The sequence below is a fragment of the Crocodylus siamensis genome, chromosome 15 (assembly GCF_052110815.1).
Source record: "Crocodylus siamensis isolate JL-2025a chromosome 15, ASM5211081v1, whole genome shotgun sequence".
Lineage (NCBI taxonomy): Eukaryota > Metazoa > Chordata > Crocodylia > Crocodylidae > Crocodylus > Crocodylus siamensis.
The window spans coordinates 49,943,700-49,971,444 of NC_143409.1; the positions used below are offsets into that span (position 1 = coordinate 49,943,700).

A 27,745-nucleotide genomic window follows, 5' to 3' on the forward strand; every position below is an offset into this window, starting at 1 on the left:
GACTGCCAGACCACAGTGAGTACTGTCCTCAGTCTCTTGATGCCTTGTTGTTGTAGCCAGAAGAGTCCAAGAAACATTTTGGAAGCCCTTTTCTAAGTAGTATTTTCGTTGGCACAGATATAAAGTTGGGAGAGAGGTTAAACAAGCTTTTGGCCCAAAGTGCCCTTCCTTAAGGCTGGGAAAGAAGCAGATTCAGCCTCAGCTTAACACCAGGTCATTTCTAGTAACTTCTGTTGAACTCCATTAAGTAAACAGCAATAGTCACTTACAGATGTGGAAGGAACCAGCTCTAAAGTTGTGCCACATTTTCAAGCACTTGCTTTGTAGCTGACTGGTCATTTTAACGTTGTGATAATTACTCTGCCCTTGTGGCTGGCCTACATTTCTTGCCTCAGCTAAATACCAGATAAAATAGTGACTTCTGTTTCACATTATAGCAGGGTTTGGCAATATATGGCCTGTGGGCCAAATCTGACCTGCCAGGCCTTTCTATCTGGCCCACGGGGCCCCTAAAAAATTAGAAAGGTATAATTTATCTACTCTGGCTGCTTTTCAAAGATGACAGGAGACAGGTGCAGTAGGACCCAGGGGAAGCTGACAGCAGGACTGGCAGTCCAGCACAAAGCCCACCCAGGCCTGCCCCAAACCCAGCCTCCCCCTACTCCTGCCCCCTGCCCCCCACCATAGACATGTACCCACACCTCCCTTGTATTATCATGCATGCAAACCCCATACCCCCCTCACACACCCCAGCCACCCTCCCCCCACACACATCCTCCCACAAACTCTATATCCACCCACATATCCACACATACACCCACATGCTTCCTCACCCCACACCTATCCACCCCTCCACAAACACTCCATAGATACACCCACAACCTCCTCCACACCCCACATACCTAGCCCCCATGCCTCCCCCACAATATACAAGCATAAGGCTTCATTTTAAGCTATTGTGCAATCACCTCTATGTACACGACACAAACACATGTAAATCAGAACAAAATATTTTAATCAAATTAATGACTATTGTAGATATTTGATTTTTAGAATATAATTTCATATTTTTCTGGTTTTGATATGGCAAAACTCCTTGCTGAAAGGAGTACTTCTTGAGGCAAGGAGATGGGGGCGGGACTTCTGGTGGCAAAGGTTGAGGGTTAGTGGGAGGGACTTCTGTAAGCAAGACAGCAACAAGGGGGCAGGACACCTGTCAAGGGGCAGGGCTACCCAGGCAGTCATCAACAGTTCACCAAAACTCAGTAAGTGGCCCTCCACCCGAAAAAATTGCCCACCCCTGCATTACAAGGAAGCAGGAAAGGGTGTAAATTGTGGAGGAAAGCAAAGTTATCAGCTGTAGCTGCACTTGCAAAAGAGTTTGTCCTGTACAATAAAATGTGCCACCCCAAAAATATTGTTTTTTTCTGAATGATGACTAGTGTTTTTCTGATCACTAGTGTGTTTCTGAATGACTAGTGTTTTTCTGAAAGACTTCTCTAGTGACGGCTGGCCAGAAGGCAGGGTAGAGGAGTACCTTGTAGACTGGAGTTGCCAACTTGTGGACAGGCTACAACTTGATCTGGACAGGTTACAGAGGTGGACAGATGAGAACAGGATGGGTTTCAATACTGAAAAGGGCAAGGTGCTGCACCTAGGCAGCAAGAACCAGCACCATACCTACAGGCTGGGGAGCTCCCTTCTTGTAAGCACAAAGGTAGAAAAGGATCTTGGAGTCACTATTGATTCCAAGATGAACACAGGCCGCCAATGTGGGGACATGGTCAGGAAAGCCAACCGCACCTTGTCATGTATCCACAGGTGCATCTCGAGCAGGTCAAAGGAGATGATCCTCCCCCTGTATGCGGTACTGGTCGGGCCGCAGCTGGAGTCCTGCGTCCAGTTCGGGGCGCCGCACTTCAGGAGGGATGTGGACAGCATGGAGAGGGTTCAGAGGAAGGCCACCAGCATGATCAGGGGGCAGCAGGGCAGGTCCTACAAGGAGAGGCTACGGGACCTGAACCTGTTCAGCCTCCACAAGAGAAGGCTGAGAGGAGACCTGGTGGCCATCTACAAACTTACCAGCAGGGACCAGAGAGGAATGGGTGAGACCCTGTTCCCCTGAGCACCTCCCAGAGTAACAAGGAATAACGGCCACAAGTTGATTGAGAGTAGATTCAGACTAGACATCAGGAGCTGCTACTTCACAGTCAGGGCAGATAGGAGCTGGAACCAACTTGCAAGGGAAGTGGTACTCGCTCCTGCCCGGGGGTCTTCAAAAGGAGGCGAGATAATCACCTAGCCAGGGTCATTTGACCCCAGCATCCTTTCTTGCCCATGGACTTGATGACCTGCTTAGGTCCCTTCCGACCCTACCAACTATGAAACTATGAAACTAAGTGGTACAAGCAACCTCTGTGTATGGCATATGGCAGATTGCAGAAGTGGAAGACAGGCAGCATGGATGTGGATGGGGCAGGGAGCAGAAAACAGAGCCTTCAATCAGGCAAAAAGCAGAAAGCACCCCCTTTCACCGATGCAGCCATGCAATTCTCCTGTACTTTCCCTTCAGTGCAGTGCATTTCAGCCAGCAGAGGCACTTGCCTTCCATGTTCATGTAACCCTTGGCACATGACACTACCTCCTGCTGTGCCCAGATGTTTGGGACTTGGGGTGCCAGGTAGCTTTACACCTGCTCAGCTCACCTAGAAGTGGCCAGAGGCTCCCTGCAAGGAGGGGGATCCCTTTTACAATGGAAAGACCTTGCAGACTCAGGAGTACCTATTTACAAAATTTAATTAGATACAGAAAATAATTGCTATATGCAAGCAAGTATTAAATACTATCAAAAGTTTGCAGTACTCTATTAACAATACACAAGGATGAGTGTCACGGGGTCACGTAGGTGCCCCCTGACTGGGATTGAAATTGACAGAGCTGCCAATCACCAGGGCAGCTCAGCTGCCGGTTGCCAGGGTGACCAGGCGGGTCAGGTGGCCAGAAGGGGGCAGGGCCGGGCCTGTATAAACAGCCCAGGCCGGAGCCTGACCAGCAGTTCCCCTCTGGCAGCTGTAGGAGCAGGAGCTTTGTGGCGGAGTTGTGTGGCCTGAGTTGTTGCAACCTTATCTTGCAGACTGGCTGCAATGATGCTAGGGAGGCATGAACCCTGAAGGGAGGTACAGTGGAAGCCCTGGTGGGGGGCTGGGAGTTTGCATTACAAGCGGGGTGGCTCTTTGTTGGTTTTGTTATAGCCGTTTGGGCTCGGTTTGTGTCATGGTTATACCGGAGTATCGTGTGAGGCTGTAGGGGTGTGAGGAGGCCTCACAGGGGCTCCCCAGTAGCTTGGGGGTTCCCGATGCCCAGCGGGGACACAGTGGGCACAGCATGAAGAGTGCTGGCAAGGCGCTCGGGGTGTGGGGGTTGTAGCCCCAGCTGCGAGAGGTGTGGCACAGGCCCCAGAGTGGGGCAGCAGGGCGTGGGGAGTGTGGCAAAAGGCCCCAGAGGGGGAAAGAAGTGGGAAAAACCTGAGAGACAGGCCCTGTGGGGTGAGGCCTGGGCACAGCAAGCCCAGGGGCCCCGGTATTGGGGTGCAGGTTGTCTAACCGGCCCAGGGGGCCCCGGTAAAGGGGTGATGGGCATGTGACCGACCCAGGGGTGCCGGTTGAGGGGTGCCAGTGGTGTGATAGGCCCAGGTAGATTGGAGAGGGGCACCAGGTGGGTGACAACCCCGGGGGTGTCAGAGAGGGGCACCAGGGCAGGACAAGCCCAAGGGGCGCCGGAGAAGGCGCCGAAGGGCAAGGGACCCAAACAACGTCCAGAGGACAGCTGCGAGGCTTGGGGCATGCTGAAGGGGAGGTAGGAGGCATGCATTGCCCTTAAGGCAGGGGTGCACTGAGGCACCCCATACGGAGTAGGTGTAGTAACAATCGCACCATTCACCAGGGGATAAAGGCAGCCTCCCTTCTGAACTAGTTGTCATCAAAGACATGGCGGGCGAGAACCAGAGGGTGCTGAATCACCTTGAGTGATGGTAGGGGGCTAGGGAGTACACAGCCACTCCTAGGCCCCATGCCCTCACAATGAGTTTATACTAAAATAACAGTTGATAACTATTTACACTTAAGGGGTGATCAAGGTAATGAATACAAAGCCAATAACTTATGTACTATGTTAAATACTCTTTCTATTAATCCCCTAATTAATTATTTACAGCTAATAGCCAGTCACTCTGACTGTTACCCTATGGATGAATTAAAGGGCAGTCCTTAACTCCTTTCATCACACGTTTGTGGGCTTCAGCTGTCTTGGGCTATCCCACGCAGCCCCAGGCATCTCCCGGTCTGCAAAGGCTATTTCCATAGGTGGTGCACGTTCCAATAAAAGATATATTTGTTTTCACTTTGATATTCAATGGATGTGGAGCTTCACATAGTTGTAAAGCTTCCAGTTTCTTTTTAACTGGAGGAAAAAGATGTGTTTATATTATATGTGATGATGCACCATGCCATCTTCACCCCCCTTTTAAAAAATTTAGAGCCCAGCATTGGGGCTTCCCCAACTAGATCTAGCGTCTCTATGTAAAAGGAGAAGCATAGGCCTCCTCTCTAGGTGCTCAGAGAGGCTGGTTCCAGGCTTATATCTACTTGCAGTTGAACTAGGAGACCCTTGGGAGACCTTTGTCATGCTTCCTAAGGTGTTTAGACACCTCCAGGACAGGTGATGAACAGGGGGTGTATGGATCACAAATTCAGACCCCTATAATCATGCCTGAGGTGGGGACAGGCTTATAAATTTTTTTTTTTATTAAACAAGAGGGCAGGGATCCCTATTGTAAAATATGAGCTTCATGCTTATCCAGGAAAAACTACTGTAGGAACGCAAACAATGTCACAAGTTACACAAAAGTATGATGTTAAACCATTAACCCTTTAGTTGCTTATACATAATTAAAAAACAGTATGCTGTTAAAGGAAAGGTAAACTTGATTACAACAAAAACTATAGATCCCAGGGCTGGTAGCAATTTTCTTGGGCCAAAGGCAGCAGGTTTCCCCACAACACACACACATTTCTAATTGGCCAAGGGGCCACAGTAGTCTCACCCCTCCCTGCAGATTGCCAGATGGCCCCAAACTGCTTAGATTATAATGCATCAATTAATAGTTCCCATGGGTGGAATCCCCTGATTAAGCCCATGGAAGCCATTAACGGCCACTTAGATTGCTTAATAATGCATTATTTAACAGTTTCCATGGGCTTAATCACAGGATTAAGTCCAATGGAAGCCATTAATTGATGTATTATTAAGCAACTAAGCACATAATTAATGTCTAAAATGAAATACCTTATTAAAATAAAGCTATGCACACCATGAATTGCATGTAATACCAGTTACATACACTTTGTTAACTAAAACCATCTAAGCAATGAATTAAACTTTAAACTGAAATATTTTATGAAAAAGCTATGCGCAACATGATTTGTAACTAATACCAAGTGATGGTACCACTTTATTAACTAATGTCAACTATAAACATTTGATTAAAGGACATTATAAAAAGGAGTCTACTGAAACTGAATGCTAACCTTGAGATAGAGTGGTGATTAAAATACCTAGTATAAATTGCCTGTCTCCCGCTGTGCTTCAGTATGCCAGGGTTCTCACCCTTTTCTGTTTTGAAGCCTTTTTTTTTTGCTCCCCCCACCCACCTCCTCCAACCACTCAGTGAGCCTGCACTTTTTCACAGAGCCTGCCCAAAATTGCAGTTTCCACAAAAATCATGCAATCACAATTTCAGTATGTCCCTGTAACAAGGGGAAAACTCCTGGGCCCAGTCTCAGTATCAGCCCACCCTCCTGTCTTTGGGCAAACCTCCTGCCATGCCTTGTTGTTATATACATATATAATAGTGCTGTGCAAAACAGCAGTGCTCCATTTGGACAGAAAAGTGTTTCATTTCAAGTTTTGTTTCATTTTGAAAACACGGTTCCATGCCATTTTGAAACATTTTGACTGCCAGGTGCAGGGGTGGGGGTAGAGTGGGGGCAGACCAAGAGTGGCAGGGGGGTTGAGCCAGGCAGGACCCATAGTGGTGGGGGGAATGGGAATAGGGGGAGAGAGGAGCGGAGTGGGGCCGGAACCTGAGCGGCAAAGGTGGGGGCATGGGGCCCGCCATGGGGGGAGGTAGAGCAGGACTGGACCCAGGGGGGAGGGGGGTAGATCAGGGCTGGATCTGGACTGGTGGGGGAAAGCGGGGGGTAGAGTGGGGCTGGACCTGGACTGGTGGGGAGGGGGAGGGGGCATGTATGTATATAGGTATATGTATGTGTATATATGTATATATACACGCACACACACAACTCAACAGAGTAACAACGTGTGTCTGTTTGTGTGCGGGTAGGACAGGAGTGGGTGATTATTTGGGCTCAAGGGCTATTTAAGGAACTTTGAGCTATTGTGGGGCAGTGGCAGGGGTGCTTACCCAGCCTTGGACCTCCATCACAACTCTTTACAGCATCTAGTGCGGAGCAGGGGGAGGGCCATGGAGAGATGCCAATTGATCCTATCTGACACTGGGCCCCTCTGCCTCATACCACCACTGGGTGCACCGGAAGAAGCAGACAGGTTGGGTCTCTGTGGAGACTGGCAAAGGAGCTCCGTGGGCAGGGTGTTTGGCCAGGTGGGTGCATAGGGCTAGAAGTTGGCAGTGAGAAGTAGCCTCCAGGAGTGGGATGGGAGAGAGGGTCTGGATAGTGGGGCAGTGACACTCTAATGAGGGGGTATGGGTGCAGCAAGGGGGCACTGAGTCTAATGCAGAATGTCTTACAGCTAATGCAAGGGACTGAGGTCTAACAAGAGGTTTCTTGTGTCTTATGAAAGGATCTGGGGCAGAGGCGGGCAATTATTTCAGGCAGAGGGCCGCTTACTGAGTTTTGGCAAACCATCGAGGTCCATATGACAGGCAGCCAGGGGAAGATATATATTAATTTTGTCAATTTTTTAGGGGCCCCGTGGGCCAGCTAGAATGGCCTGGCAGGCCGCATCCAGCCCACGGGCTGCATTTTGCCCACCCCTGATCTGGGGTCTAACAAAATGCCATGGGCTCTCTGCCTTGCTTCCCCCTGCCGGGGCCTCCACAGCCCAGTGGGCGCGACCTGTTGTGGCTGGGCAGGGCACGGCCATGCAGAAAGGCTGCTCACTGCTGCAAGCTCCACAATGCCCTAGTGACAAGTCACCCTTGCCCCCCAGGAGTGCAAGCAGCAGTGAGGAGCCAGCCCCAGCCCCCCCAGACAAGCTTCCTGTGGTCCCTTCCTGCTCTCTACTGGGGCCCTGCAGCAGGTGTGATCCCAGGCCCCAAGCTCCACATACTGCCTGGCTGGGTAGCAGCCCCCAGCCCAGCCTAATTCCCACCCTCCCCTATCCCTGTGGAGGCCTCAGTCCCCCCTGACTTACCTGGGAGCTGCTCTCCAGGTTGCCTGGGGCATAATGCACATGGCACCCCCTGCCTGGGTCTAATGAGGACTCCTTGAGTCTAATGATTTGTGTTGTGGGTCAAACAAGGGGGACAGGGTCTAATGAAGGGTAAGTGTTGGGACTAACGAGGGATGTCTTGTCTGGGGGGGAGGCCTGGTGTCTAACAAGGAGTGTCTTGGGTCAACCAAAGCGTGCCAGGTCTAATGAGGGGGCTTGAGTTTAATGAGGGTGGGGAACCAGGGAGATGCTAAAACCCTATTGAGGAAGACTTGGGCATTTTGTGATATGGCCCCGCCATCTACTGGGCATGAATGGAAGTGGCCAAGATGATGGTGGGGAGGGGCCAATAGCCAGCTGCAACCAATAGAAACAAAGGGGTGGGCTCTTACAGTAAGTCCCAGAAAGCAAGATAAAAAGCCCTTGTCCCAGTGAGGCCCAGTAGGTGCAGAATGGGCAATCGGTCTAGGGAGGAGTGGGGGCCTCCGTGCGTGATGAGCCAGGGAAGAGCAGTGTTCAAAGCAAGAGGTGTGTGTGTTTGTGTCTGTGTGCCTGTGATACCTGGGTTGTGTCTGCGTGGGTGGGTGCGGGGCGGTGTCAGATGCCTGCAGGGGGCTGAGTCAGAGTCCTGGGTTCGACACTGTGTGTGTGCACATGTGTGTCCCAGAAACCTGAGATCTGGGGGGGAGAGGGGGTGTCTGTGTCTGTGTGATACAGATGTTTGGGGCCCATATAAGGTGTGTTTGTATGACAGAGAGAGACAGAGTGAAAACCAGACACCTGGTTTGTGGTATATGTCTGTGCAAGTGCCTGTGTTGGACACCTGGGTTGTATGTGTGCATGTGCACGTGTGCGCACATGTGCATGTGTTTAAAAACAAAAAAGGGAGAGGCGCTTTTTTAGTTTGTTTCCCAGAAAACCACCCTGACTTGGATGACGACATATGGAAGTAATTTTGTTCATTGGGTTAAGGAGAATTTATCCAACTGCAGTTACAGCAGTGGCCAGTGACGGTACACGGGCAGTCCTCAACTTACAATGTTTTGAGTTACAATGTTTTGCGCTTACAACATTTATAAATTGACATTGTTTCTTATGAGAAAATTGATTCCAAATTGCAACGTTTCAACTTAAGACAGGTTTTCAGGAACCAGTTGTTTGGTAAGTCCAAGAACTGCTTGTACGATGCAAAGGGCCTGGGGGCCTTTGTGAATCATGTATATGAGCAGCGCAACCCTTGTGTTTGGCTGAGAGCAGAAACGGGCTTAGTAGCTACTAAAACCCATGGGACGGTGGCTCTGAGAGTGCCAGTAGCACAAAAAGGGGCTGGGTCCCACAGGTACAGACAGAATGGGTTCAAGAGGGAGTTGGAGTGAATGATACACTATATAGTCCGGCATAGTCTTGTGTTATGATGCAGAAAAAAAACCTGTCCAGGAAACTGGGCAGTGATTCTTCCCCTCTATTCAGCACTGGAGTCCTGTGTCCAGTTTTGCCCCGTTGACCCCACTACAGAAAGGATGTGGACAAGTTTGAGAGACTCCAGTTGAGGGCAACAAAGATGGGCCAGGGCATATGACTTCTGAGGAGAGGCTAAGGGAACTGGGCTGATTTAGTCAAGAGAAGATGTCTGAACGGCAGCCTTCAACTCCCTGCAGGGGGGTTGCAAAGAGGATGGAGCTGGGCTGGTCTCAGTGGGGGCAGATGAAAGAACAAGGGCCAACATTTTCAAGCTGCAGCAAGTGAAGTTTCGGTTAGATATTATTACCAACTCTCTTACGAGGAGGGTGGTGAAGCACTGGACCAGGTTACCCGGAGAGGTGGTGGAAGCTCTGTCCCAGGAGGTTTTGAAGACCCAGGTAGACAGAGCCTGGGCTTGGATGACCTAATTGAGGCTGGTCCCGCTTTGAGTTGGACCAGAAGTGACCTCCTGCGGTCTTTGCCAACCTCATCTCATATGATTCTTTCTGAATATAACAAATACAATTCAAATTGGGGCTCAGGCTTTCTTGCCAGCCAACGCCAAAGCACTAAGCAACCTTATTGTTCCTTCTGATAACAGAAGCAGGGTGACCATAATTATTTTAGGGATATCCAGGATTGCAGGGGGGGAGCACAAGGGGCTGCACACATGCGCTTGCACACACACACACACACACACACACACCATGCACACACAGCCCCCCACAGCTCCCTGGTTCCTGCCCATCGGAGACTTTTGCTTCAATGTCCTTCAACGGCGAGGATGCTGAGACACCCTCCGAAATCCAGGACTGTCCTGGCCAATCTGGAACATGTGGTTACATATAAAGGATTGATGAGTGACTTATTTCCCCCCCATCATAGAAATACACATAGATGAACAAGGCCTAGTAAATCACAACAAGAAATCGTTACTTCCCACAGCTAACCTCATCCCACAACAAACCCAGGAGATGGACAAGATGCAGGAAGAAGGAAAGATCCCTGGGTGGGCTCTCCTGGAAGAAATCACCTTGTACCCAATACTCAAAACATTAAGTCTGGTACTAATGATCCTACAAGGCGGGATTGTGGTTATGCTAATTGGAATGTACTACTATCAGCATCACCAACACCAGAACACTAACCTAGATGGGAACGGGATTGACTTCAGCTCTGCACAGGGCCAAAGTTACCAATGAGGCTCACTTTACCTAATACTGCTACTCAGTCATTAACCAGTGGGTTTGCATTATGCTTTATGCTGTCATGAAGTCTAACAAGATGTTGTTAATCAGGTGTTACTCAGTATGCACATACACAATCAGGGCTCATGATAGAGGTAATATCTTTAATTAGACCAAGTTTTTGCAAAAAAAGATTCTTTAATTGTAAGCCTTGAGGCACAGACGCCCTTCATCAGGCATCAGAGAAAAGATTATAAAAGTTCTCTTGGGTAGAAATTAATGTTCATATGTCATAGGATTTCACAGAGGAGTCAGTAGATAGAAAGCTCCTGTGGGCAGGCAGTTCTTAGCTGGTGAAGAGTCTCTCAGCTCTCTTGTGAGGCTCTGTTATGATGCAAATTACCTTGAACCAAGACCAGAGCAGTATCACTGGTTTCTCTGGTTTCAGGTGGTCACAGCTGCTTCCTGCTTGTGACAATATGAAGTTTGCATTTTAAAAATCAGCTAAAATTCAACATCTTCCATGTGTCAGGTACCCACGTTGTGGTTGTATTGGTCTAGAATATTTTTGCAAAAATCTTGTTGGTCTAATAAAAGATATCACCTGTACACATACAACTCAGTGGAGTAACAACTGATGAGCCCAATATAATCCCCCATAGTTGTCCTACGCACACCCACACACACAGACACACATGCATGTGCACGCGTGTGTAGGACAGGGAGGGCCATTTTAGAAGCTCTGATGAGCTGTTGTGGGGCAGTGTGCGGGTGCTTACCCAGACTTGGCATCCCATCACAACTGTTTCCACCATAGTTTCTCAACCCATGGTACGCGTACCCCTGGGGGTACATGAGACACCAGCAGGAGGTACGCATGTGCCAAAAACTCCCATAAGCAAGGGAGCACCACCATTCCCCCACCGCCACTGGGTTCACGTCCAACCACTAGAGCCCCCAGCCCTCCCCTCAAAGCTGGCTATAGGCTGCGCAGGAGGGGGAATGTGCAGGCACACGGATACCCGTACACTCCCTGCCAACCCAGCCACAGGCAGGTAAGTTTCTTTCTTTCTCCTGCCTGGGCTTGGGGGGAAGGGCAGACCAAGACCCCCACAGTGTGGTAGGGGCAGGGTGCTGCCCCACTCCCTCCTGCACCATGGGACCCAGTTTGCCGTACACGGGAGGGAGCAGGCTGCCACTGCAGGCTGGGGCTGGCGGTGGCACCAGGCTCTTCCCAGCGCTTGGGGTGGGCTGCGGTGGTGGGAGGGGGGCTGCTGCCACCCCAGTATTCACCGTAGCCCTCCCCAACCTGCCCCCTCAGCACCACTGCTGAACGCCAGGAAAAGCCCAGTTCTGCTGCTGGCCCCTGCCTGTAGCCAGCCTGGGCTCTGGGGAGCTGCAGCAGGCGGGCAGGCTGCAAACAGCTGCACTAGGCTCTGCAGCCCGGATATCCGCTCCACACTGGTGACTGCATGCGCGCCTTGGAGCGGAGAGAGAAGCTAGGTTCTGAGGCAGCACAACCCTGCCCCTCTCTCCGCTCTGATGCACACACTCAGTCACCAGCTGTGGAGCCCGGTGCAGCTGTTTGCAGCCTGCCCACTGCCTGTTACAGCTGCCCGGAGCCCAGGCTGGCTGCAGATGGGGGCTGGCAGTGACACCGGGGGCTTTTCTGGGCTGCGCTGCCTCAGGGGCCCCCCTCACCACGCACTCCAAGGCGTGTCATGCGGAGCCCAGAGCATCTCTTTGCAGCCTCCTGACTGTACCCAGCCCAGGCTCTGGGTAGCTGCTGCCAGCCATGGATCCTGGGCTGCTTGCAGCAGGGCTTGCAGCCTCCTACCTGCCTGCTGGGAACAGCCTGGGCTCCATGGCTGGCAGCAGCTGCCTCCTTGTTTGTCTCCCTCTAGTCCTCTTTTCCTCTCTCTTGCCCCTTCCTCCTCTCAAAACTATGGCAAAAAAATTGGCGTGCCATGCATTACACAGCACTTTAAATTCCCCAGTAATAATTTGGCATGCCATGCTTTGCACAGCCCTCCTAGCTGTGGCCAACATCACCTCTAGCCCAGGTACATACTTGAGTGGGGCACTCTGGTGTAAAACGTGGCAAACCTACCCACACCAGATCAGACATCTGTCATATCATGGCCTTATATACACAGCCCTTCTTCCAATATATGACACGCATTATTCTGTAGATATAAAATCCCCTGGAAAACTGTGTTGGGGTACTTTCATCGTTTCATAGTTTCATAGTTTGTAGGGCCGGAAGGGACCTGAGCAGATCATCTAGTCCGACCCTCTGCCATGGCAGGAAAGAGTACTGGGGTCAAATGACCCCAGCAAGATGTTCATCCAACCTCTCTTAAACACCCCCAGGGTAGGAGCCTGCACCACTTCTCTTAGAAGCTGGTTCCAGACCCTAGCCGCCCTGACCGTGAAGCAGCGCCTCCTGATATCTAACCTAAACCTACCCTCTGCCAGCTTGTGACCATTATTCCTGGTCACTCCTGGCGGTGCTCAGGGGAACAGGGACTCCCCCAATGCCTGCTGGTCCCCTCTGACTAGTTTGTAACAGGCCACAAGATCCCCCCTCAGCCTTCTCTTGTGGAGGCTGAACAGGTTCAGGTCCCACAGCCTGTCCTCATAGGGCCTGCCCTGCTGCCCCCGATCATGCGAGTGGCCTCCTCTGGACCCTCTCGATGCCGTCGACATCTTTCTTGAAGTGCGGCACCCAGAACTGAACGCAGTACTCCAGCTGCGGCCTGACCAGTGCCGCATAGAGGGGAAGGATCACCTCCTTGGACCTGCTCGAGATGCATCTGTGGATGCATGACAAGGTGCGGTTGGCCTTCCTGACTGCGTCCCCACACTGCCGGCCCATGTTCATCTTGGAGTCAATGATCACCCCCAGATCCCTTTCCGCCTCCGTGCTGACAAGAAGGGAGTTCCCCAACCTGTAGGTATGGTGCCGGTTGATCCTCCCGAGGTGCATCACCTTGCACTTGTCTGTGTTGAAACCCATCCTATTCTCGTCCGCCCACCCTTGTAACCTGTCTAGGTCAGACTGTAGCCTGTTGCATCCTTCCAATGTTCCCACGTCCCCCCACATCTTAGTGTCATCAGCAAATTTGAACAGGGTGCTTTTTACCCCCTCGTCCAAATTGCTGATGAAGATGTTGAACAGTGCAGGCCCGAGGACCGAGCCCTGCAGAACCCCACTGCCCACGTCCTTCCAGGTTGAGAAGGACCCATCCACCACCACCCTCTGGGTGTGGCCCTCCAGCCAGTTGGCGACCCATTTGACTGCGTGGGTGTCTACACCACAGCCCCCCAGTTTCTTAATGAGAACAGGGTGAGAGACAGTGTCAAAAGCCTTCCGGAAGTCCAGGAAAACTATATCCACTGCTACCCCTGCGTCTAATGATCTGGTGATCTGATCGTAAAAGGCCACCAGGTTGGTCTGACAGGACTGCCACTGATGAACCCATGTTGGTTGCCCCTAAGCATGCAGTCTCCTGCTGGCCCCTCCTGGATGTGTGCCAACATAATTTTTTCGAACAGCTTGCCTAGGATCGAGGTGAGACTAACCGGCCTATAGTTTCCCGGGTCTTCCTTCCTGCCTTTTTTGAAGATGGGAACCACGTTGGCCCTCTTCCAGTCCTCCGGTACCTCACCAGAGCACCACGAGTGCTCGTGAAGTTGTGCCAGGGGACTTGCAATGACCTTGGGCAGTTCCTTTAGAACTCTAGGGTGGAGATCATCTGGACCGGCTGACTTGAATACGTCCAACCCCTCCAGAAGCTCCCTAACTAAATCCTCGCTTATTAAAATTTTCAGAAGTTAGGGAGCACTTGCTCCTTAAAAGGTTGAGAAACACTAGTTTACACCATCTGGCAATGGCATGGGGGTCCTGAGGAGATCTCAGTTGATTCTATCAGATCCCAGGCCTGTGGGTCTCTGTGGATACTGGGCAGGGACACCAGTGGGCAGGGTGCTTGGCTAGGCGGATGCAATGGGGCCTCAGGTGGGTGGTGGGGAGCAGCCATTAGGAGTGGGGTAGGTCTGGCTCATGAGACAATGGAAGTCTAGTGAGTGGGTTTTGGTGTAACAAGGGGGCATTGAGTCTAATAAGGAGTATCTTCTGTCTAATGAGTGGGGCTGGGGTCTAATGAGGGATGTCTTGGGTCTACTGAAGAAGGTTATGTCTAATAAAGCTGCCCTTAGTCTAATGATAGGGGCATGAGTTTAATGAGGGATGTTAGGATCTAACAAGGGGGACTTGGGTGTAATGATGCCTGGAGTCTAATGAGGAGGTTTTGGGCAAGGGTGTCCTTGGGTCTAAAGGGGTGTCCTGGGTATAACGATGGGGTCTTAGACCTAATGGGGGGTTAGGTCTGACAAGAGGGGTCTTAGGTCTAATGAAAAGGCCTTGAGTCTAATGAGAGGGGTCTGGGTCCCATGATGGGTGTCTTGTAACCGATGAGGAGGCCTTGACGTCAGTGAGGAGGACTTGGATCTAACAAGGGATGTTTTGAGTATAGTGAGGGCAGCTTGAAACTAATGAAGGCTATCATGGGTCTAATGAGGACTCCTTGAATCTAATGATTGGTATTGTGGGTCGAACAAGGGGAATGTGGTCTAATGAAGTGTGTTAAGTCTAACAAGGGGTGCCTTTTGTCTAACGGGGGGACTAGAGACTAACCAGGGGTGTCTTGGGTGAACCAAAGTGTGTCAAGTCTAATGAGAGGACATGAGTCTGCCAGTATGTCGGAGGGTCAGGGAAAGTGTGGGTCCCTTACTGAATGGGGGAGGCAGCCCTGTGACAGGGGATGCAGAAAAGGCTGAAGTGCTCAAAACCTTTTTTGCCTCAGTCTTCACAGGCAAGGTCAGCTCCCAGGCTACTGCACCTAGCAACACAGTTTAGGAAGGAGGTGAGCAGTCCTGAGTGGTGAAAGAACAGGTTAGGGACTACTTAGAAAAGCTAGCCATGTGTGAGTCCATGGGACTGGGTGAGATGCACCTGGGGGGTGCTAAGAGAGGTGGCTTATGTGATTGCAGAGACATTGGCCATGATCTTTGAAAACTGATGGTGATCAGAAGAGGTCCCAAATAACTGGAAAAGGGTAAACATAGTCCCCACATTTAAGAAAGGGAAGAAGGAGGATCCAGCGAACTACAGACCAGTCAGCCTCACCTCAGTCCCTGGAAAATCATGGAGCAGATCCTCAAGGAAACCTTTGCTAAGCACTTGAAGGAGAAGAAGGTGATTAGGAACAATCAGCATGGATTCACCACAGGCAGGTCATGCCTGACCAACCTGATTGCCTTCTATGACTGGCTCTGTGGATGAGGGGAGACCGGGGAATGTGGTGCACCTTGACTTTAGCAAGGCTTTTGGTACGGTCTCCCACAGCATTCTCGCAAGCAAGCTAAGGAAGTATGGGCTGGATGAATGGACTGTCAGGTGGATAGAAAACTCTCTGGAGCGTTGAGCTCAGAGAGTAGTAATCAATGGTTGATGCCTACTTGGGAGCTGATATCAAGTGGAGTGCCCCAGGGTCAGACCTGGGCCAGTTTTGTTCAATGTCTTCAACAACGACCTGGAAGATGTCACAGAGTGCATCCTTGGCATGTTTGCAGATGACACCAAGCTGGGGGGAGCAGTAGATACCCTGGAGGGTAGGGCTAGGATTCAGAGTGACCTAGACAAATTGGAGGATTGGGCCAGCAGTGCGCCCTTGTTGCCAAGAAGGCTAATGGCATCCTGGGCTGCATTGATAAGTGTGCTGCCAACAGGTTGAGGGAAGTGATTCTTCCTCTCTGTGGTCACTGGTGAGGTCACATCTGGAGTCCTTTGTTCAGTTTTGGGCTCCCCACTACAGAAGAGATGTGGACAAATTAGAGAGAGTCCAGCAGAGGGCAACAGAAATAGTGAGGGGCCTGGGGGACATGACTTGTGAGAAAAACTGAGGGAAGTGGGCTTATTGAGTCTAGAAAAGAGAAGACTGAGGGGAGATTTAATAACAGCCTTCAAGTCCCTGAAGGGGGGTTCGAAAGAGGATGGAGCTGAGCTGTTCTCAGCGGTGGAAGAGATGAGAGAACAAGGAGCAATGGGCTCCAGTAGCAGCAAGGGGGGTTGAGGGTGGACATTAGGGAGAACTTTCCCATGAGGAGGGTAGTAAAACACTGGAATAGGTGACCCAGAAAGGTGGTGGAGTCTTCATCCTTGGAGGTTTTCAAGACATGGCTTGACAAAGCCTTGGCTGGGGTGATGTAGTTGGGGCTGGTCCTGCTCTGAGCAGGGAGTTGGACTAGATGTGACCTCCTGACCTCCCTTCCGGCCTTCATGGTCTAGGTCACTAGGAATCTAATGAGCATGGAGAACCAGGGGATGCTGAAACAACCCCTCTTGAGGAAGACTCGGGTGTTTTGTGATATGGCGCTGCCATCTACTGGCCTTGAATGGAAGTAGCCAAGATGATAGACCAGTGGGGGGGGGCTGACAGCCAGCCACAGCCAATAGGAACAAAGGGGCAGACTCTTAAAGTAAATCCTGGAAAGGAGGATAAAAAGCCATCATCCCAGTGAGGCCCAGTAGGTGCAGACTGGGAAACTGGTCTGGGGAGGACTGGGGGCCCCGGGGCCTGATGAGCATGAGGAGGGGGATGTTCAAAGCAAGAGGTGTGTATGTTTGTGTCTGTGTGCCTGTGATACCTGGGTTGTGAGTTTGTGTGTGTAGGGGGCATGTCTGTGACACCTTGGTTGTGTGTCTGGGGGGAGGGGGTGTGTCTGGGATACTTGTGTTGTGTCTCTATGTGTCTGGGGGGAGGGGGTGTCAGATGGCTGCAGGGGGCTGAGTCAGAGCCCTGGGTTGTATGTTGTGTATGTGCACATTCATGTCCCAGACACTTGCGTTCTGAGTGTGTGTGTGAGCATGTGTGCCTGGCACCTCAGTTGTGTGTATGTGTGTGTGGAAGGGGTGTCTAACACACAGGTTCTCTGTGTGTGGGTGTGTGTGTGTATGTATGGGTGTCTCTCAGGTACCTAAGTTGTGTGTCTGTCTGTGTGTCCTGAGTACCTGGGTTGTGTGTGCATGTGCATGTGTGATACAGATGCTTGGGGCCTATGTGATGCGTGTGACAGAGAGGCAGATAGAATGAAACCCTGAAACCTGGGTTGTGGTGTATTTTTAAAAATACAAAAAAGGCAAGGCACTATTTTATTTTGTTTTCCAGAAAACCACACTGATTTGCACGACGATGTATGGAAGTAACATTGTTGACGGGTTAAGCAGAGTTTATTCCGACTGCAGTTACAGCAGTGGCCAGTGCTGGTCTACTACATGAGCAGCATGGGGACCTTTGTGCATAATGTATACAAGCAGCATGACTCTTGTGTTCACCCAATGGCACAAATGGGGTTAGAAGTTACTACAAACCACTGGATGGTGGCTCTGTGAGTCCCACACTGCTTTCACTGCCAATAGCACAAAAAGGGGCTGGGTCCAATGTGTACAGAAAGAATGGGGGGAGTTTGAGTGAATAATACTGTCATCGGGTCAACCTCACCTCCTGCAGTAGGTTAGTAAGTCCCAGTGACCAGGTTGCTCCTAGCCTCTGATAGGGTAACCTGGCTCATTCCCTTCCTGTCCTGGCTCTCAGCTCCAATCACCTGTTGCCTCTGCTGCACAGTTGTGGCTTGCATTCCCTGCTGAAAAAAATGACTGCTTCTTGATTACCTGGCTCTCCGCTCAGCAGCAGGGCTGGCATGGGGCTCTGGCCCTGTCCCAATCAGAAAACCCGCACACACCTCTGGCATCAGCCTCCAGCCCTATGAGTCACCCCCGTGCAGCTGGGAAGAACAAAGGATCTCCCCTGGCTGTCCTGGCTTCTTGCTAGTTTTAACATCCAGATACATCCTGGGCACCCAGCCAGTTAGGGTGGACACGTGAGTGGGGTTTTTCTCCTCTTTGCCCCTCCAGCTCTACCACAAATACACTATGTGGTTTAGGGCGGTCTCATGTTATGATACAGGAAAAAACCTGTTCAGGAAACTGGAAAATGATTCTTCCCTTCTATTCCTCACTGGTTCGGCCACATCTGGAGTTCTGTGTCCAGTTTTGGGTCTTCCACTGCAGAAAGGACGTGTACAAGTTGAAGAGAGTCCAGCAGAGAGTCATGAAAATGGTTTGGGGGCTGAAGCACATGACTTTTGAGGAGAGGCTGAGGGAACTGGGCTTATTTAGTCTGCAGAAGAGAAGACAGAGGGGGAATTTGATAGCAGCCTTCAACTCCCTGAAGGGGGATTCAAAAGAAGTTGGAGCTGGACTGTTCTCAGTGAGAACAGATGACAGAACAAGGAGCAATGGGCTCAAGTTGCAGCAAGGAAAGTAGGTTAGATATTAAAGAAAAATATTCTCATTAGGAGGGTGGGGAAGCACTGGAACAGGCTCCCCAGAGATAATGTGGGATCTCCATCCTTGGAGGTTTTGAAGGTCTGGCTAGACAAAGCCGTGGCTGGGATGAGATAGCTGTGGCTGGTCCTGCTTTGAGCAGGGGGGAGGACACAAGGGGCTGCACATATGTGTGCACACACACACACACACAGCCCCAACCCCACAGCTCCCTGGTTCCTACCCACCAGGAACTTTTGCTTCAGTTTCCTCCAACGACCAGGGTGCTGAGCCAGCTTCCAAAATCCAGGACTCTCCCATCCAGTCTGGGCCACATGATCGCTCTAAATATAAGGAACTTGATGACTGATTTGTTTCCCCCCATCACAGAATTACACACAGATGAGCAAGGCCTAGTAAACTGCAGAGAGGAATCATTACTTCCCACAGCTGACCTCATCCAACAACAACCCAGGAGATGGACAAGATGCAGGAAGAAGGAAAGACGCCTGGGTGGACTGTCCTGGAAGAGATCATTTTGCACCCACTGAGTCTGGTATTAATGATCCTACAAGGCAGGGCTGAGATTATGGACATGCTATTGCCATCACCAACACCAGAACACTAACCCAGATGGAAAAGGGATTGACTTCAGCTCTGCATTATGCTTTATGGCATTGTGTTACTTGTTTGGGTGCTACATACGTACATACACACACGTGTGTGTGTCTGTGTCTGTGTCTGTGTGTATAAAATGACTGGTGATTGTTGATGGGCTTCTGGTGGTGAGCAGTGGGGATCAGGGCAGGTACTAGAGAGACAAGGGAGTTTTGATCTTTCTTGTAGAGCTACTTTTGATGTCATGTTTTACAATACTATATAATCGATAGAGACATCTAAAATGGAGCTACATGTGAAGAAACCTTGGGCAGGGCATGAGTGTGTGGGGCAGGGGCTATGCAGTGTAGGGGATGGGTCCGTGTGGCAGGGGAGGTGTGGGGCAAGGGATGGGCATGTGGGGTAGGGGTAGATGTGTCGGGCAGGGAGTGTGTAGCATAGTGGTGGGTGTGTGGGGTAGGTGGTGGGAGCGTAGGGCAGGACATGGGTCTGTGAGGAAGAGGGGAGCTGTGGCAAAAGATGGGCGGGTGGGTTGGGGGTACGTGTATGTGGCAGAAGGTGTGTGTCATAGAGGGTGGGTGTGTGGGGCAGGGGGTGTGTGTTGGGGTGGTTATATGGTTGTGTAGGGTGGGAGGGTATTTGTCAGGTGGTGGGGGCATGCATGAGGGGCACATGTGCTCCAGCGGCTGTGCGTGGCAGGGGACTCTGCAGCTTTCATAGCACATGTCCTCCCCCATGCACTGCTGTAGTTTGGCCTCTGCCCTGATGGCTCAGGCCTGGTCTGGACTTACCAGCGCTAGGCCCCTTTTAACTCCAACCAGCCCTGTGCCATCAGGGCCATGCACCTACCTCTGGAGTACCCAACCCCCTCCCCCCCCATGCCATCAGGGCCATGCACCTACCTCTGGCATACCCAGCCCGCCCCTGTGCCATCAGGCCCCCACCGGTGGTGCAGGGCCAATATGATCTTACCAGAGCTTGGCCCCCAACCCTGATGGCACCTCCCCCAGCCCTGGCCCTCAAACCCCCACCCCTGACAGTCTTACCTGCCTGCAGCTGCCAGAGCTGCTCCCACCGCCCTGCCTGGCTGCATGCCAACCACATGTGAGTGGGCACATGCATGTGGCACCTCCTGAATTGCAGCCCCAGATTGTTTTTCCCCTTATCACCCTGTTCCCGTCCTGCCTTTGTACCAATAAAATTAATGAACCTTAAATCTGGGCGGGGCAAGTCCCAGAGAGATGCCAATTGATCTTATCTGGCCCTGGGCCCATCTCCTCATACCCACTGGCAGGGGCAAGTGGGGTCTGCATGGATATTGGCATGGGACCCCCACGGGCAGGGTGCTTCGCCAGGTGGCGGGGATGTGGCTGCAGGTGGGCAGGGAGCAGCATCCAGGAGCAGGACCGGCTGGCGAAGCCAGGATTGTGGGGGTGACAGTCTTAATGAGGGGGTGTGCGTGTCACCAGGGCTGTCTTGGGAATCTAACAAGGTGTGTGTTGCATCTGATGAGAGGGGCTTGGGTGTAACAAGAGTTGTCTTGGGTCTAACAAAGTGAGGGGTTATGTCTAATAAGGCTACCCTGAGTCTAACAAGGGGGCCTTGAGTCTAGTGAAGGGCTTGGAGTCTAATGAGGTCTTGGCCAAGGGGTGTCCTCAGTCTAATGAAGGGGTTTCCTGGGTCTTAGACCTAATAGGGGGTTTGGTCTGACAAGGGGGTCCTTAGGTCTATTGAAAGCACTTTGAGTTTAGCAAGAGGGGCCTGGGTCCCACAAAGGGTGTCTTAGGTCTAGTGAGGGGCCTTTGACTCCAGTGAGGGGGACTTGGATCTAACGAGGGATGCCTTGAGTTTAATGAGGTTTCCTTGAAACTAATGAGGACTGTTTTGGGTCTAATGTGGACTCCTTGAGTCTAATGATTGGTGTTGGGGGTGGAACAAAGGGTGTTGGGTCTAAGGAGGGTGGGGAACCAGGGGACACCAAAACAACCCTTTTGAGAAGGAATCAGGTGGTTTGTGCATGGCACTGCCATCTACTGGGCACAAATGGAAGTGCCTGAAAGGATTGGCCAGTGGGGCTCAGCCAACAGGAAGGAAGGGGAGGGGTCTTACTGTACTGTCACCTGTCCTGGAAAGCAGGATAGGGACCCAGTGTCCCAGGGAGGTCCAGTTGGCATGGACTGGGCAACTGGCCTGGGGTGGAGCTGCAGCCTTGGGGTCTGATGAGCCTGGGGAGGAGGATGTTCAAGGTGTGTGTGTGTGTGATGGCTGGAGGGAGGGTGAGTCCCAGCTGGGGAGAGCACTGGATCACATCCCAGCCCCACCTGGGAGTGGAGAGGATGGGCAAGCCCAAGAGCCCTGGGGGGGGCCAGAACCCCCAGCCCTGCGGTGCCCCTCACTCCTGATGCATAGCCCCTCCCTCCCCACCAGACCGGCAGTGCCCCCCACTTCTGACCCACCACCCCTCCAGGTCTGCTGGTGTCCCTCACTGCTCACCACAAGTAATGAGCAGCCACGAGTCATTAGAATTTAGGAAAACAAGAAAACAAAAAGCCCTTTATAAAGTTGAAGGAAGGGGGAAAGGCAGGGTGGGGGTGAGCTGCATGCGGGTCGGGAGTGAGGGGCACAGCAGGACTGGGGGGCAGAGGGCTGCAGGTCGGGAGTAAGGGGCACCAGCAGGGCTGGGGCAGGATACAGGGGCAAGCAAGGGACTGTGGGTCTGGAGTGAGGGACACTGCAGGGCTGAGGGGGCAGGGGGCTGTGGGTTGGGAGTAAGGGGAAGGGGTGGGAAACAGGGGACGTACAAAGATCGGGGTTCCCCTAGGTGCTCCTACCCCCTCCTGCCTTGTCAGGCACCACCCTGCCCCTCCCTGCCCCTGATTGGCTGCCCCAGCCCCAGGCAGGGCTTAAATACTTCAGACCAGGTTGGCCACTCACCAGTACCCGGATTCCTCAGACAACAGCGATGAGACGTGTCCTGCTCCTCGGGGTCTCCCTGCTGCTCAGCCTGACACTGGGTGAGTCCTAGGGGCTGGAGCCCAGACGCCTGGGTTCTTTTGTGGGGAGAGCCTGGACTTGTGGGTTCTCTTGTGGCTCTAGCAGCATTAAGTGAATCAGATTTGGTTCAGCAATGAAACTTGGTTCGTGTGTGTGTGTGTCAGACATGTGGGTTCTTTATGGGGGAAGCCCGGGTGCATGGGTTCTCTTAGGGCTCCAGCAGCATTAGGTGAAGTGGCTTTCATTCAGCAATGAAGCTTGGGTCAGGGGTGTGCATGTACGTTGTGCATGTGTGTGTGTCTCAGATGCCTGGGTTGTGTGTGGAGGGGAGGGAATGCTTGGGTCCCTACATGCCTGGCAGGGCCCTGATGCAGCCCTGAGGAATGCCTCTTGACCCCTTGAGTGGTTTTGTGCCCCCTCCCACTCCACTGAAACCAGAGAGCCAGGAGTGTCTCACAGGAGTGGGTCTGAGCACACTTTTTCCCTGGCACATTCCTGGGTGTGGAGCAGAACCCAGGCACCTGGGCTCCCAGCCTCCACTGCCCTCTTAGAGAACCCAGGCATCTGGACCCCAACCCCACTGGGACTGGAAGTCAACAGCATTCAGCCTGTCCCATGTCCCTGCTTCAAACCGTTGGGCAATGGAGAGGCCAGAACACTTGGGTCCTCTGGAAGGGGAGCTGCAGGGTGGGTCCCAGTTCCACCCCAGCCCAATGTGAGACTGAGTCACAGGGGAGGGGGTGGCTCACATGTTCTGGCCAGAGATGAAACAAGCCTCTGTGTCATCCAGATGTTAAGAAAGGGGATGTTAAGAAAGGGCAGTGAACCCAGGCACCTGGGCTCCACCCAGCCACCCAAAGCCTGCTCTAAGCAGTGGCCCACACTCCCCTCCCAAACTCCCTTTCTCAAAATGGGGGAGAACCCAGGCCAGCCCCAACCTGCTCCTACCTGATTCCCTCCTAAAGAACCCAGGCATTCCAGCTCCCAGCACCCCCCTGCTCCAACACACTAGCCCTACTCTCTTCCCAGAGAACCCAGGTGTCCAGGCTGCCAGCCCCATCTCTGGGAGGGGCTGAACAGAATAGAGCAGGGTGGGGCTGGGAAAGGGAGGGATGGGACCAGCAGTAGCAGTGACAGCACCTCAGTTTTCCATCTCCTCCCAGCTTCCTGAAAGGCTTATTTCCACAAGTGGCTTCCCATAATCTCCAACACCCACAATCCCCTGCCCCACCTCAGCAGGTTTGCCAAGTGAAGAAATTTTTTTCTGTTTGTTTTACTGGACATCTTCAAATTATTTTATTGATTTTTTCTTTTACTGATGATCAAATTTTTTTACTGAAACCACACTTTTTTACTGACATGAATCTTCTAGCAGGGCTGGCCAGCTGACAGCCCACCAGCCACATGATTAATATGAGGCCTCCCAGGCTCTCACCGAACCCCCACTCCCCCATCACTGCAGCTGTCTTCAGGCTCCTCCCTTTTCCAGCTTCTGCTTCCTGCCTCCTCTCCCTGCCCCGCAAAGAGATGTTAGGCAATGCTGGAAGCTGACAGTAAGTCTAGGGTCAGGCTGGGGGGTAGGTGGGGAATGGGGCCATATGTGAAGGGGATTGGGCATAGGTGTCCTGGGCACCTGGGTTCCACCTTTGTGTGTGTGTGTTGTGTGTTGTGTGTCCTGGACACCTAGGTCCTGTGCATGCATGGCAGGGCCCTGACACAGCCCTGTGGAAAGGATGAAGAGAAGCATGTCCATGCAGCCCCTGCTGGTCTAGACCCCAGGACGCATGCCCCCTCCTCCTCCCCGCCCCCATAAACACACAGGGCTGAGTTAATGGACAGTCCTGATTTCCATTTCCTGACCCTTCTGCCAGGCCCTGTACAAGGGCTAGTTTCAAGTTCAGGGATTTCATCCCAGCCCTAGTAAAAAAATAAAAAAGTCTGGTTGTCAGTTAAAAAACTAGTGTTGTCAGTTTAAAAAAAAATCATTACCAGTAAAAAGCTAATGGTAGTAGTTAAAGTATTGGCTGCCACTCAAAAGGTAACATTGTTAGTAAATAAAGAAAAACAAAAAAGGCCCATCTGCCAGTAAAAAGTTTGCATTGTCAGTATAAAAAAAGTGGTTGCCATTAAAAAGACTGTATCATCAGTTCAAAAGGAAAAAAAAGAGTCTGGTGGCCAGTAAAAAGCCTTGCCTGTCAGTAAAAAGTTTGCAAAAATAGTTTAAAAAAAAAAGTCTTAGCAGGTTGTTAACCTTCATGAGCTGCACCAGTGGTTTCACATGGTACTGCCACTGCTCCAGGGTCACCTACTCAACCCCACACCATAAGGACCCCTGACAGTAGCTTGTACCAGTCTGAGGGAAAAAGGGCCCTTTGCCTGGTGTTGGGAGGTGGGTAGCCCTGAAGGGAGTGTTGAGCTGGGTATAATGGGGATAATAGCAGCAGCTGGCTCTGGGAAGAGCAGAAGCTGGATATCACAAGGATAGGAACTACAGCTGGCTCTGGGCGGGGAACTGGGCAGGGTATAACAGAGATATGACCTATGGCTAGCCCTCAGGGTGCATCATGCTGGGCATAATGAAGATAGGAGCTGGGACTGGCTCTAGGGGTTGCTTTGGGCTAGGTGTAACAGGGGTAGGAGCTGTGGCTGGCTCTGGAGTGGGACCAGTGAGTAAGCTACCACACACAGCTGGCTCTGGGGTGGAGCTGTTGTTCAGCTCTGGGTGATGACTGGCTCAGTAGTGGAGCAGCCGAGTCTATCTGGCCATCCAAGATGCAGCTGGCTCTGGGATAGAGCCAGCTACAGCATCCATGAGTGAGATCTACGTGTATCTGTGGGTGCTGGATACCCCTGGGGATTCCCTGAGCCAGGCAGTTGGTTTGAAAGGCCCTGGGAGGTAGCTGGGGTGGGCTGGGAGGTGGGGAGGGGTGGGCTGGGGAGGGAGGACTGAAAGGTGGGGTGAGAGAGGCTCAGAACATATCCTCCCAGAGCTAGGCAGGAAACCCAGGTGTCCAGGCCCCCTGTTCTCAGTCCCCAGCCCCCACTCCCTTCCCAAAGAACCAGGTGTCCCAGGCACCTTCTGACCTCTCCTTCACTTTTCTCCCCTCACAGCCCAGGGCCTGGTTTGCAAAGTCTGCAAGTTCAAGGTGGGCTCCCTCTGCTTCCACCACAAGGACCCGTGCATGGTCAGCGATGGGCAGTGTGAGGTCACCAAGGCCTACATTGGTGAGTTGGAGGTGCTAACTGCCCCACAGGGGGACAAGAAGGGAGCAGGGCCCTGGGGTGGGAGCTCTGGGGCCCAGAAATGCCTCCTGTCCCCAGCCTTGAGGGGTAAGAGCTGGGGAACCAGGACCCTCAATATCTCAACAGCTTCAAGGTAGCCACCAGGGGGTGTGGGGTGGCCTGGGGAGGGCTGTGGCTTGAGGGTGGGAGGAGCCTGAGGAAAGGAGGGTGGGGATTAAGGTTTGGGAGAATCCTGGGAGAGAGAGGAGAGGGGCATGAGGAGGGGCTTGAGGAGTGGGAGCATGGGGGGACAGGAGAGTAGGGCCTATGGAGAGGACAGTTGAAGGACTGGGAGGGGGTGACTTGGCAGGGGCTTGGGGAGGGGCCGACCTGGGGGAGCGCAGGTCTTGAGTGGGAGGCATAGCCTCAGAAGGGTGTGGCTTGAAGGATGGGAGGGGCATGGCCTGGGAGGGGTGCATGGGGGAAGGAGCCTGGGAAAGGAGGGGCTAGAGGAGTGGGAGGGGTGCACTGAGGGGGTGTGGCTACCAGAATAGCAGGGCCCGGGGAAAGGGAGGGTGGGGTCTGCGCAGGGGAGGGGTTTGCAGTGTGGGAGGGACTCTGGGTGCGGCAGGGCTTCAGGAATGCAAGGGCTCTGGGGGTGGGCTTAAGAAGGGCGTGGCTTGAGGAAACGGTGGGGCGGAGCCCGTGTGTATCTCAGACACCTAGGATGTGTGTGTATGTGCACACCAGGTGTGTGTGTGTGTGCTGGACACCTGGGGGGGGTCAGACACCTGGGTTGTGTGTGTGCATGCGAGACCTCAGATGTGAGTGTGTGTGTGCAGGAGGTGGCAGGGGTCCCAGGACAGGACAGGGAACAAGGTGGCTGCATCTCCCAAGGGTTGGGGCTGGGGCAGAGAGACAGGGGTGGTTCTTGGATGCCAGGGTTTTCTGGGAGGCAAGCAAGGGCTGGGGTGGGAGCAGGGCAGGAACCAAGGTGTCCAGGCAGGCCCTCACCTCTTCCCACACCCCACCCCCACCCCTCCCCAGGGCACGTAAAGCTCTTCTCCAAGTCCGGCTGCATCACGAGTGAAAACATGAGCCAGTGCAACCGGACACAGCAACATGACTCCATCTTCGATATCAGCTACAACCGCACCTGCTGCCCCCACGACCTGTGCAACGGGGCCAGCCCCTCCTCCAGCACCCCACCCGCCCGCCTCTTGCTGGCCGGCCTGGCCTCTGCCCTCGCCGCTGCCCTGCTGCTCTAGGGGTGCCCCCGGGGAGACCCCGGCATCTGGGCGTCCAGCCACACCACACGCAGAACCCTGGCATCCAGGCCGACCCATCTGCCAGGGAACCCAGGAGTCCAGGCTCCCAGACCCAGGCCCCTGCTGATGAACCCAGGTGTCCAGGCTCCCAGCTACACCCCATGGAGAACCCAGGAGTCCTGTGGTCCAGCCCCACCACCCAGAACTCAGGAGTCCAGGGGTCTACCGCAATCAACTGCTGAGGAACCCAGGAGTCCGGGTGCCAGACCACACCCCAACCTGCTGGAGAACCCAGGAGTTTGGGCACCCGGCCCTAGCCCACTTGCCAGAGAGCCCAGGAGCCTGGGTGACAGGCCTTACCCCCATGTGCTGGAGAACCCAGGAGTCCAAGGGACAGCCATGCCCATCCTCACCTCCCAGAGAGCTCAGAAGCCTGTGGTGGCCAATAAAAGCTAGAAAAATCTTCCTGAAGTCTGGTGTCTGTGCTCCACCGTTGGGGTGGGGGTGGGCACCTGGGTTTTATCCCTGCTGTACCTGCCCCACCCCTTCAGTGCCCCAGGGAATTACAATGAAAGGTTGAGCCAGTAGGGGGCAGTGCAGGCTCAAGGTCCAGCAGCAGGCAGCTGATAGCAGGGCGCTGTGGGTTGGGAGTGAGGGGCACTGGCCAAAGTGGGGAGAGCAGGGACTGTGGGTCTGGAGTGAAGGGTACTGGCAGGGTGAGGGGGGGACAAGTCAGGAGTGAATGACACTGTCTGGACTGGGGAGGGCAGGGGGCTGTGGGTTGGGAGTGAGGGGCACCAACCAGGCTTAGTGGGGCGGGGGACTATAGGCTGGGAGTGAGGTCTCCCACCCAGGTCTGTAAGTGGGGGGCTGTGGGTTGACAGTGTGGGGACAGGCTCTTAGGTCCTCATAAATACAAAGTTTCCATTAATATCCCGGATGCCTGGTTCTCTTCCCACTCAGGGGGGCAGCACGGCTGTGGGGGCTGATGAGCTGGAGCAAGTCGAGGGGTTTTAGGAACTTGGGTTCCGCCCTGGTTGTGGGAATACAGGCAGGGCTGGTGAGTTTGAGCATAGCCCAGATTCCTGGACTCTTTCCCAGATCTGGGAGGGGACATTGGCTATAACACAACCAGG

At 52.9% G+C, this 27,745-nt stretch overlaps 1 protein-coding gene and 1 long non-coding RNA gene across 6 annotated transcripts; one reads left to right on the top strand and one right to left on the bottom strand.

Annotated features, from left to right (window-relative positions):
* LY6G6C (lymphocyte antigen 6 family member G6C) lies at window positions 1-27,074 on the top strand. Of its 4 annotated transcripts, none has more exons than XR_016439424.1 (4): window positions 1-15; window positions 18,898-19,063; window positions 25,231-25,344; window positions 26,389-27,074. XR_016439424.1 is itself a non-coding variant. In XM_090029856.1 (3 exons), the coding sequence occupies exons 1-3, from the start codon at window positions 22,088-22,090 to the stop codon at window positions 26,607-26,609; spliced, it is 387 nt and encodes a 128-aa protein (XP_089885982.1). In that variant the 5' UTR covers window positions 21,962-22,087; the 3' UTR covers window positions 26,610-27,074. The 4 variants fall into 4 exon arrangements, 2 of the variants coding, with proteins under 2 accessions (XP_089885982.1, XP_089885984.1); XR_016439423.1 differs by lacking the exon at window positions 1-15 and adding an exon at window positions 17,433-17,570; XM_090029856.1 differs by lacking the exons at window positions 1-15; window positions 18,898-19,063 and adding an exon at window positions 21,962-22,139.
* LOC149852697 (uncharacterized) lies at window positions 17,564-27,086 on the bottom strand. Of its 2 annotated transcripts, XR_016439435.1 has the most exons (4): window positions 26,970-27,086; window positions 22,060-22,217; window positions 18,756-18,851; window positions 17,564-18,361 (listed from the first exon to the last, which is right to left on the bottom strand). It is a non-coding gene; the product is annotated as an uncharacterized LOC149852697 (long non-coding RNA). The 2 variants fall into 2 exon arrangements; XR_016439434.1 differs by having other exon boundaries at window positions 17,564-18,851.
* Between the last annotated feature and the right edge of the window lie 659 nt (window positions 27,087-27,745).

What these genes read in the sequence shown, in the direction of transcription:
- LY6G6C (XM_090029856.1), top strand. Translation starts at nt 22,088, where the DNA reads ATGAGACGTGTCCTGCTCCTCGGGGTCTCCCTGCTGCTCAGCCTGACA. An exon ending in GCTGCTCAGCCTGACACTGG is followed by an intron (nt 22,140 to 25,230) that starts GTGAGTCCTAGG and finishes CTCCCCTCACAG; the next exon opens with CCCAGGGCCTGGTTTGCAAA. An exon ending in GGTCACCAAGGCCTACATTG is followed by an intron (nt 25,345 to 26,388) that starts GTGAGTTGGAGG and finishes ACCCCTCCCCAG; the next exon opens with GGCACGTAAAGCTCTTCTCC.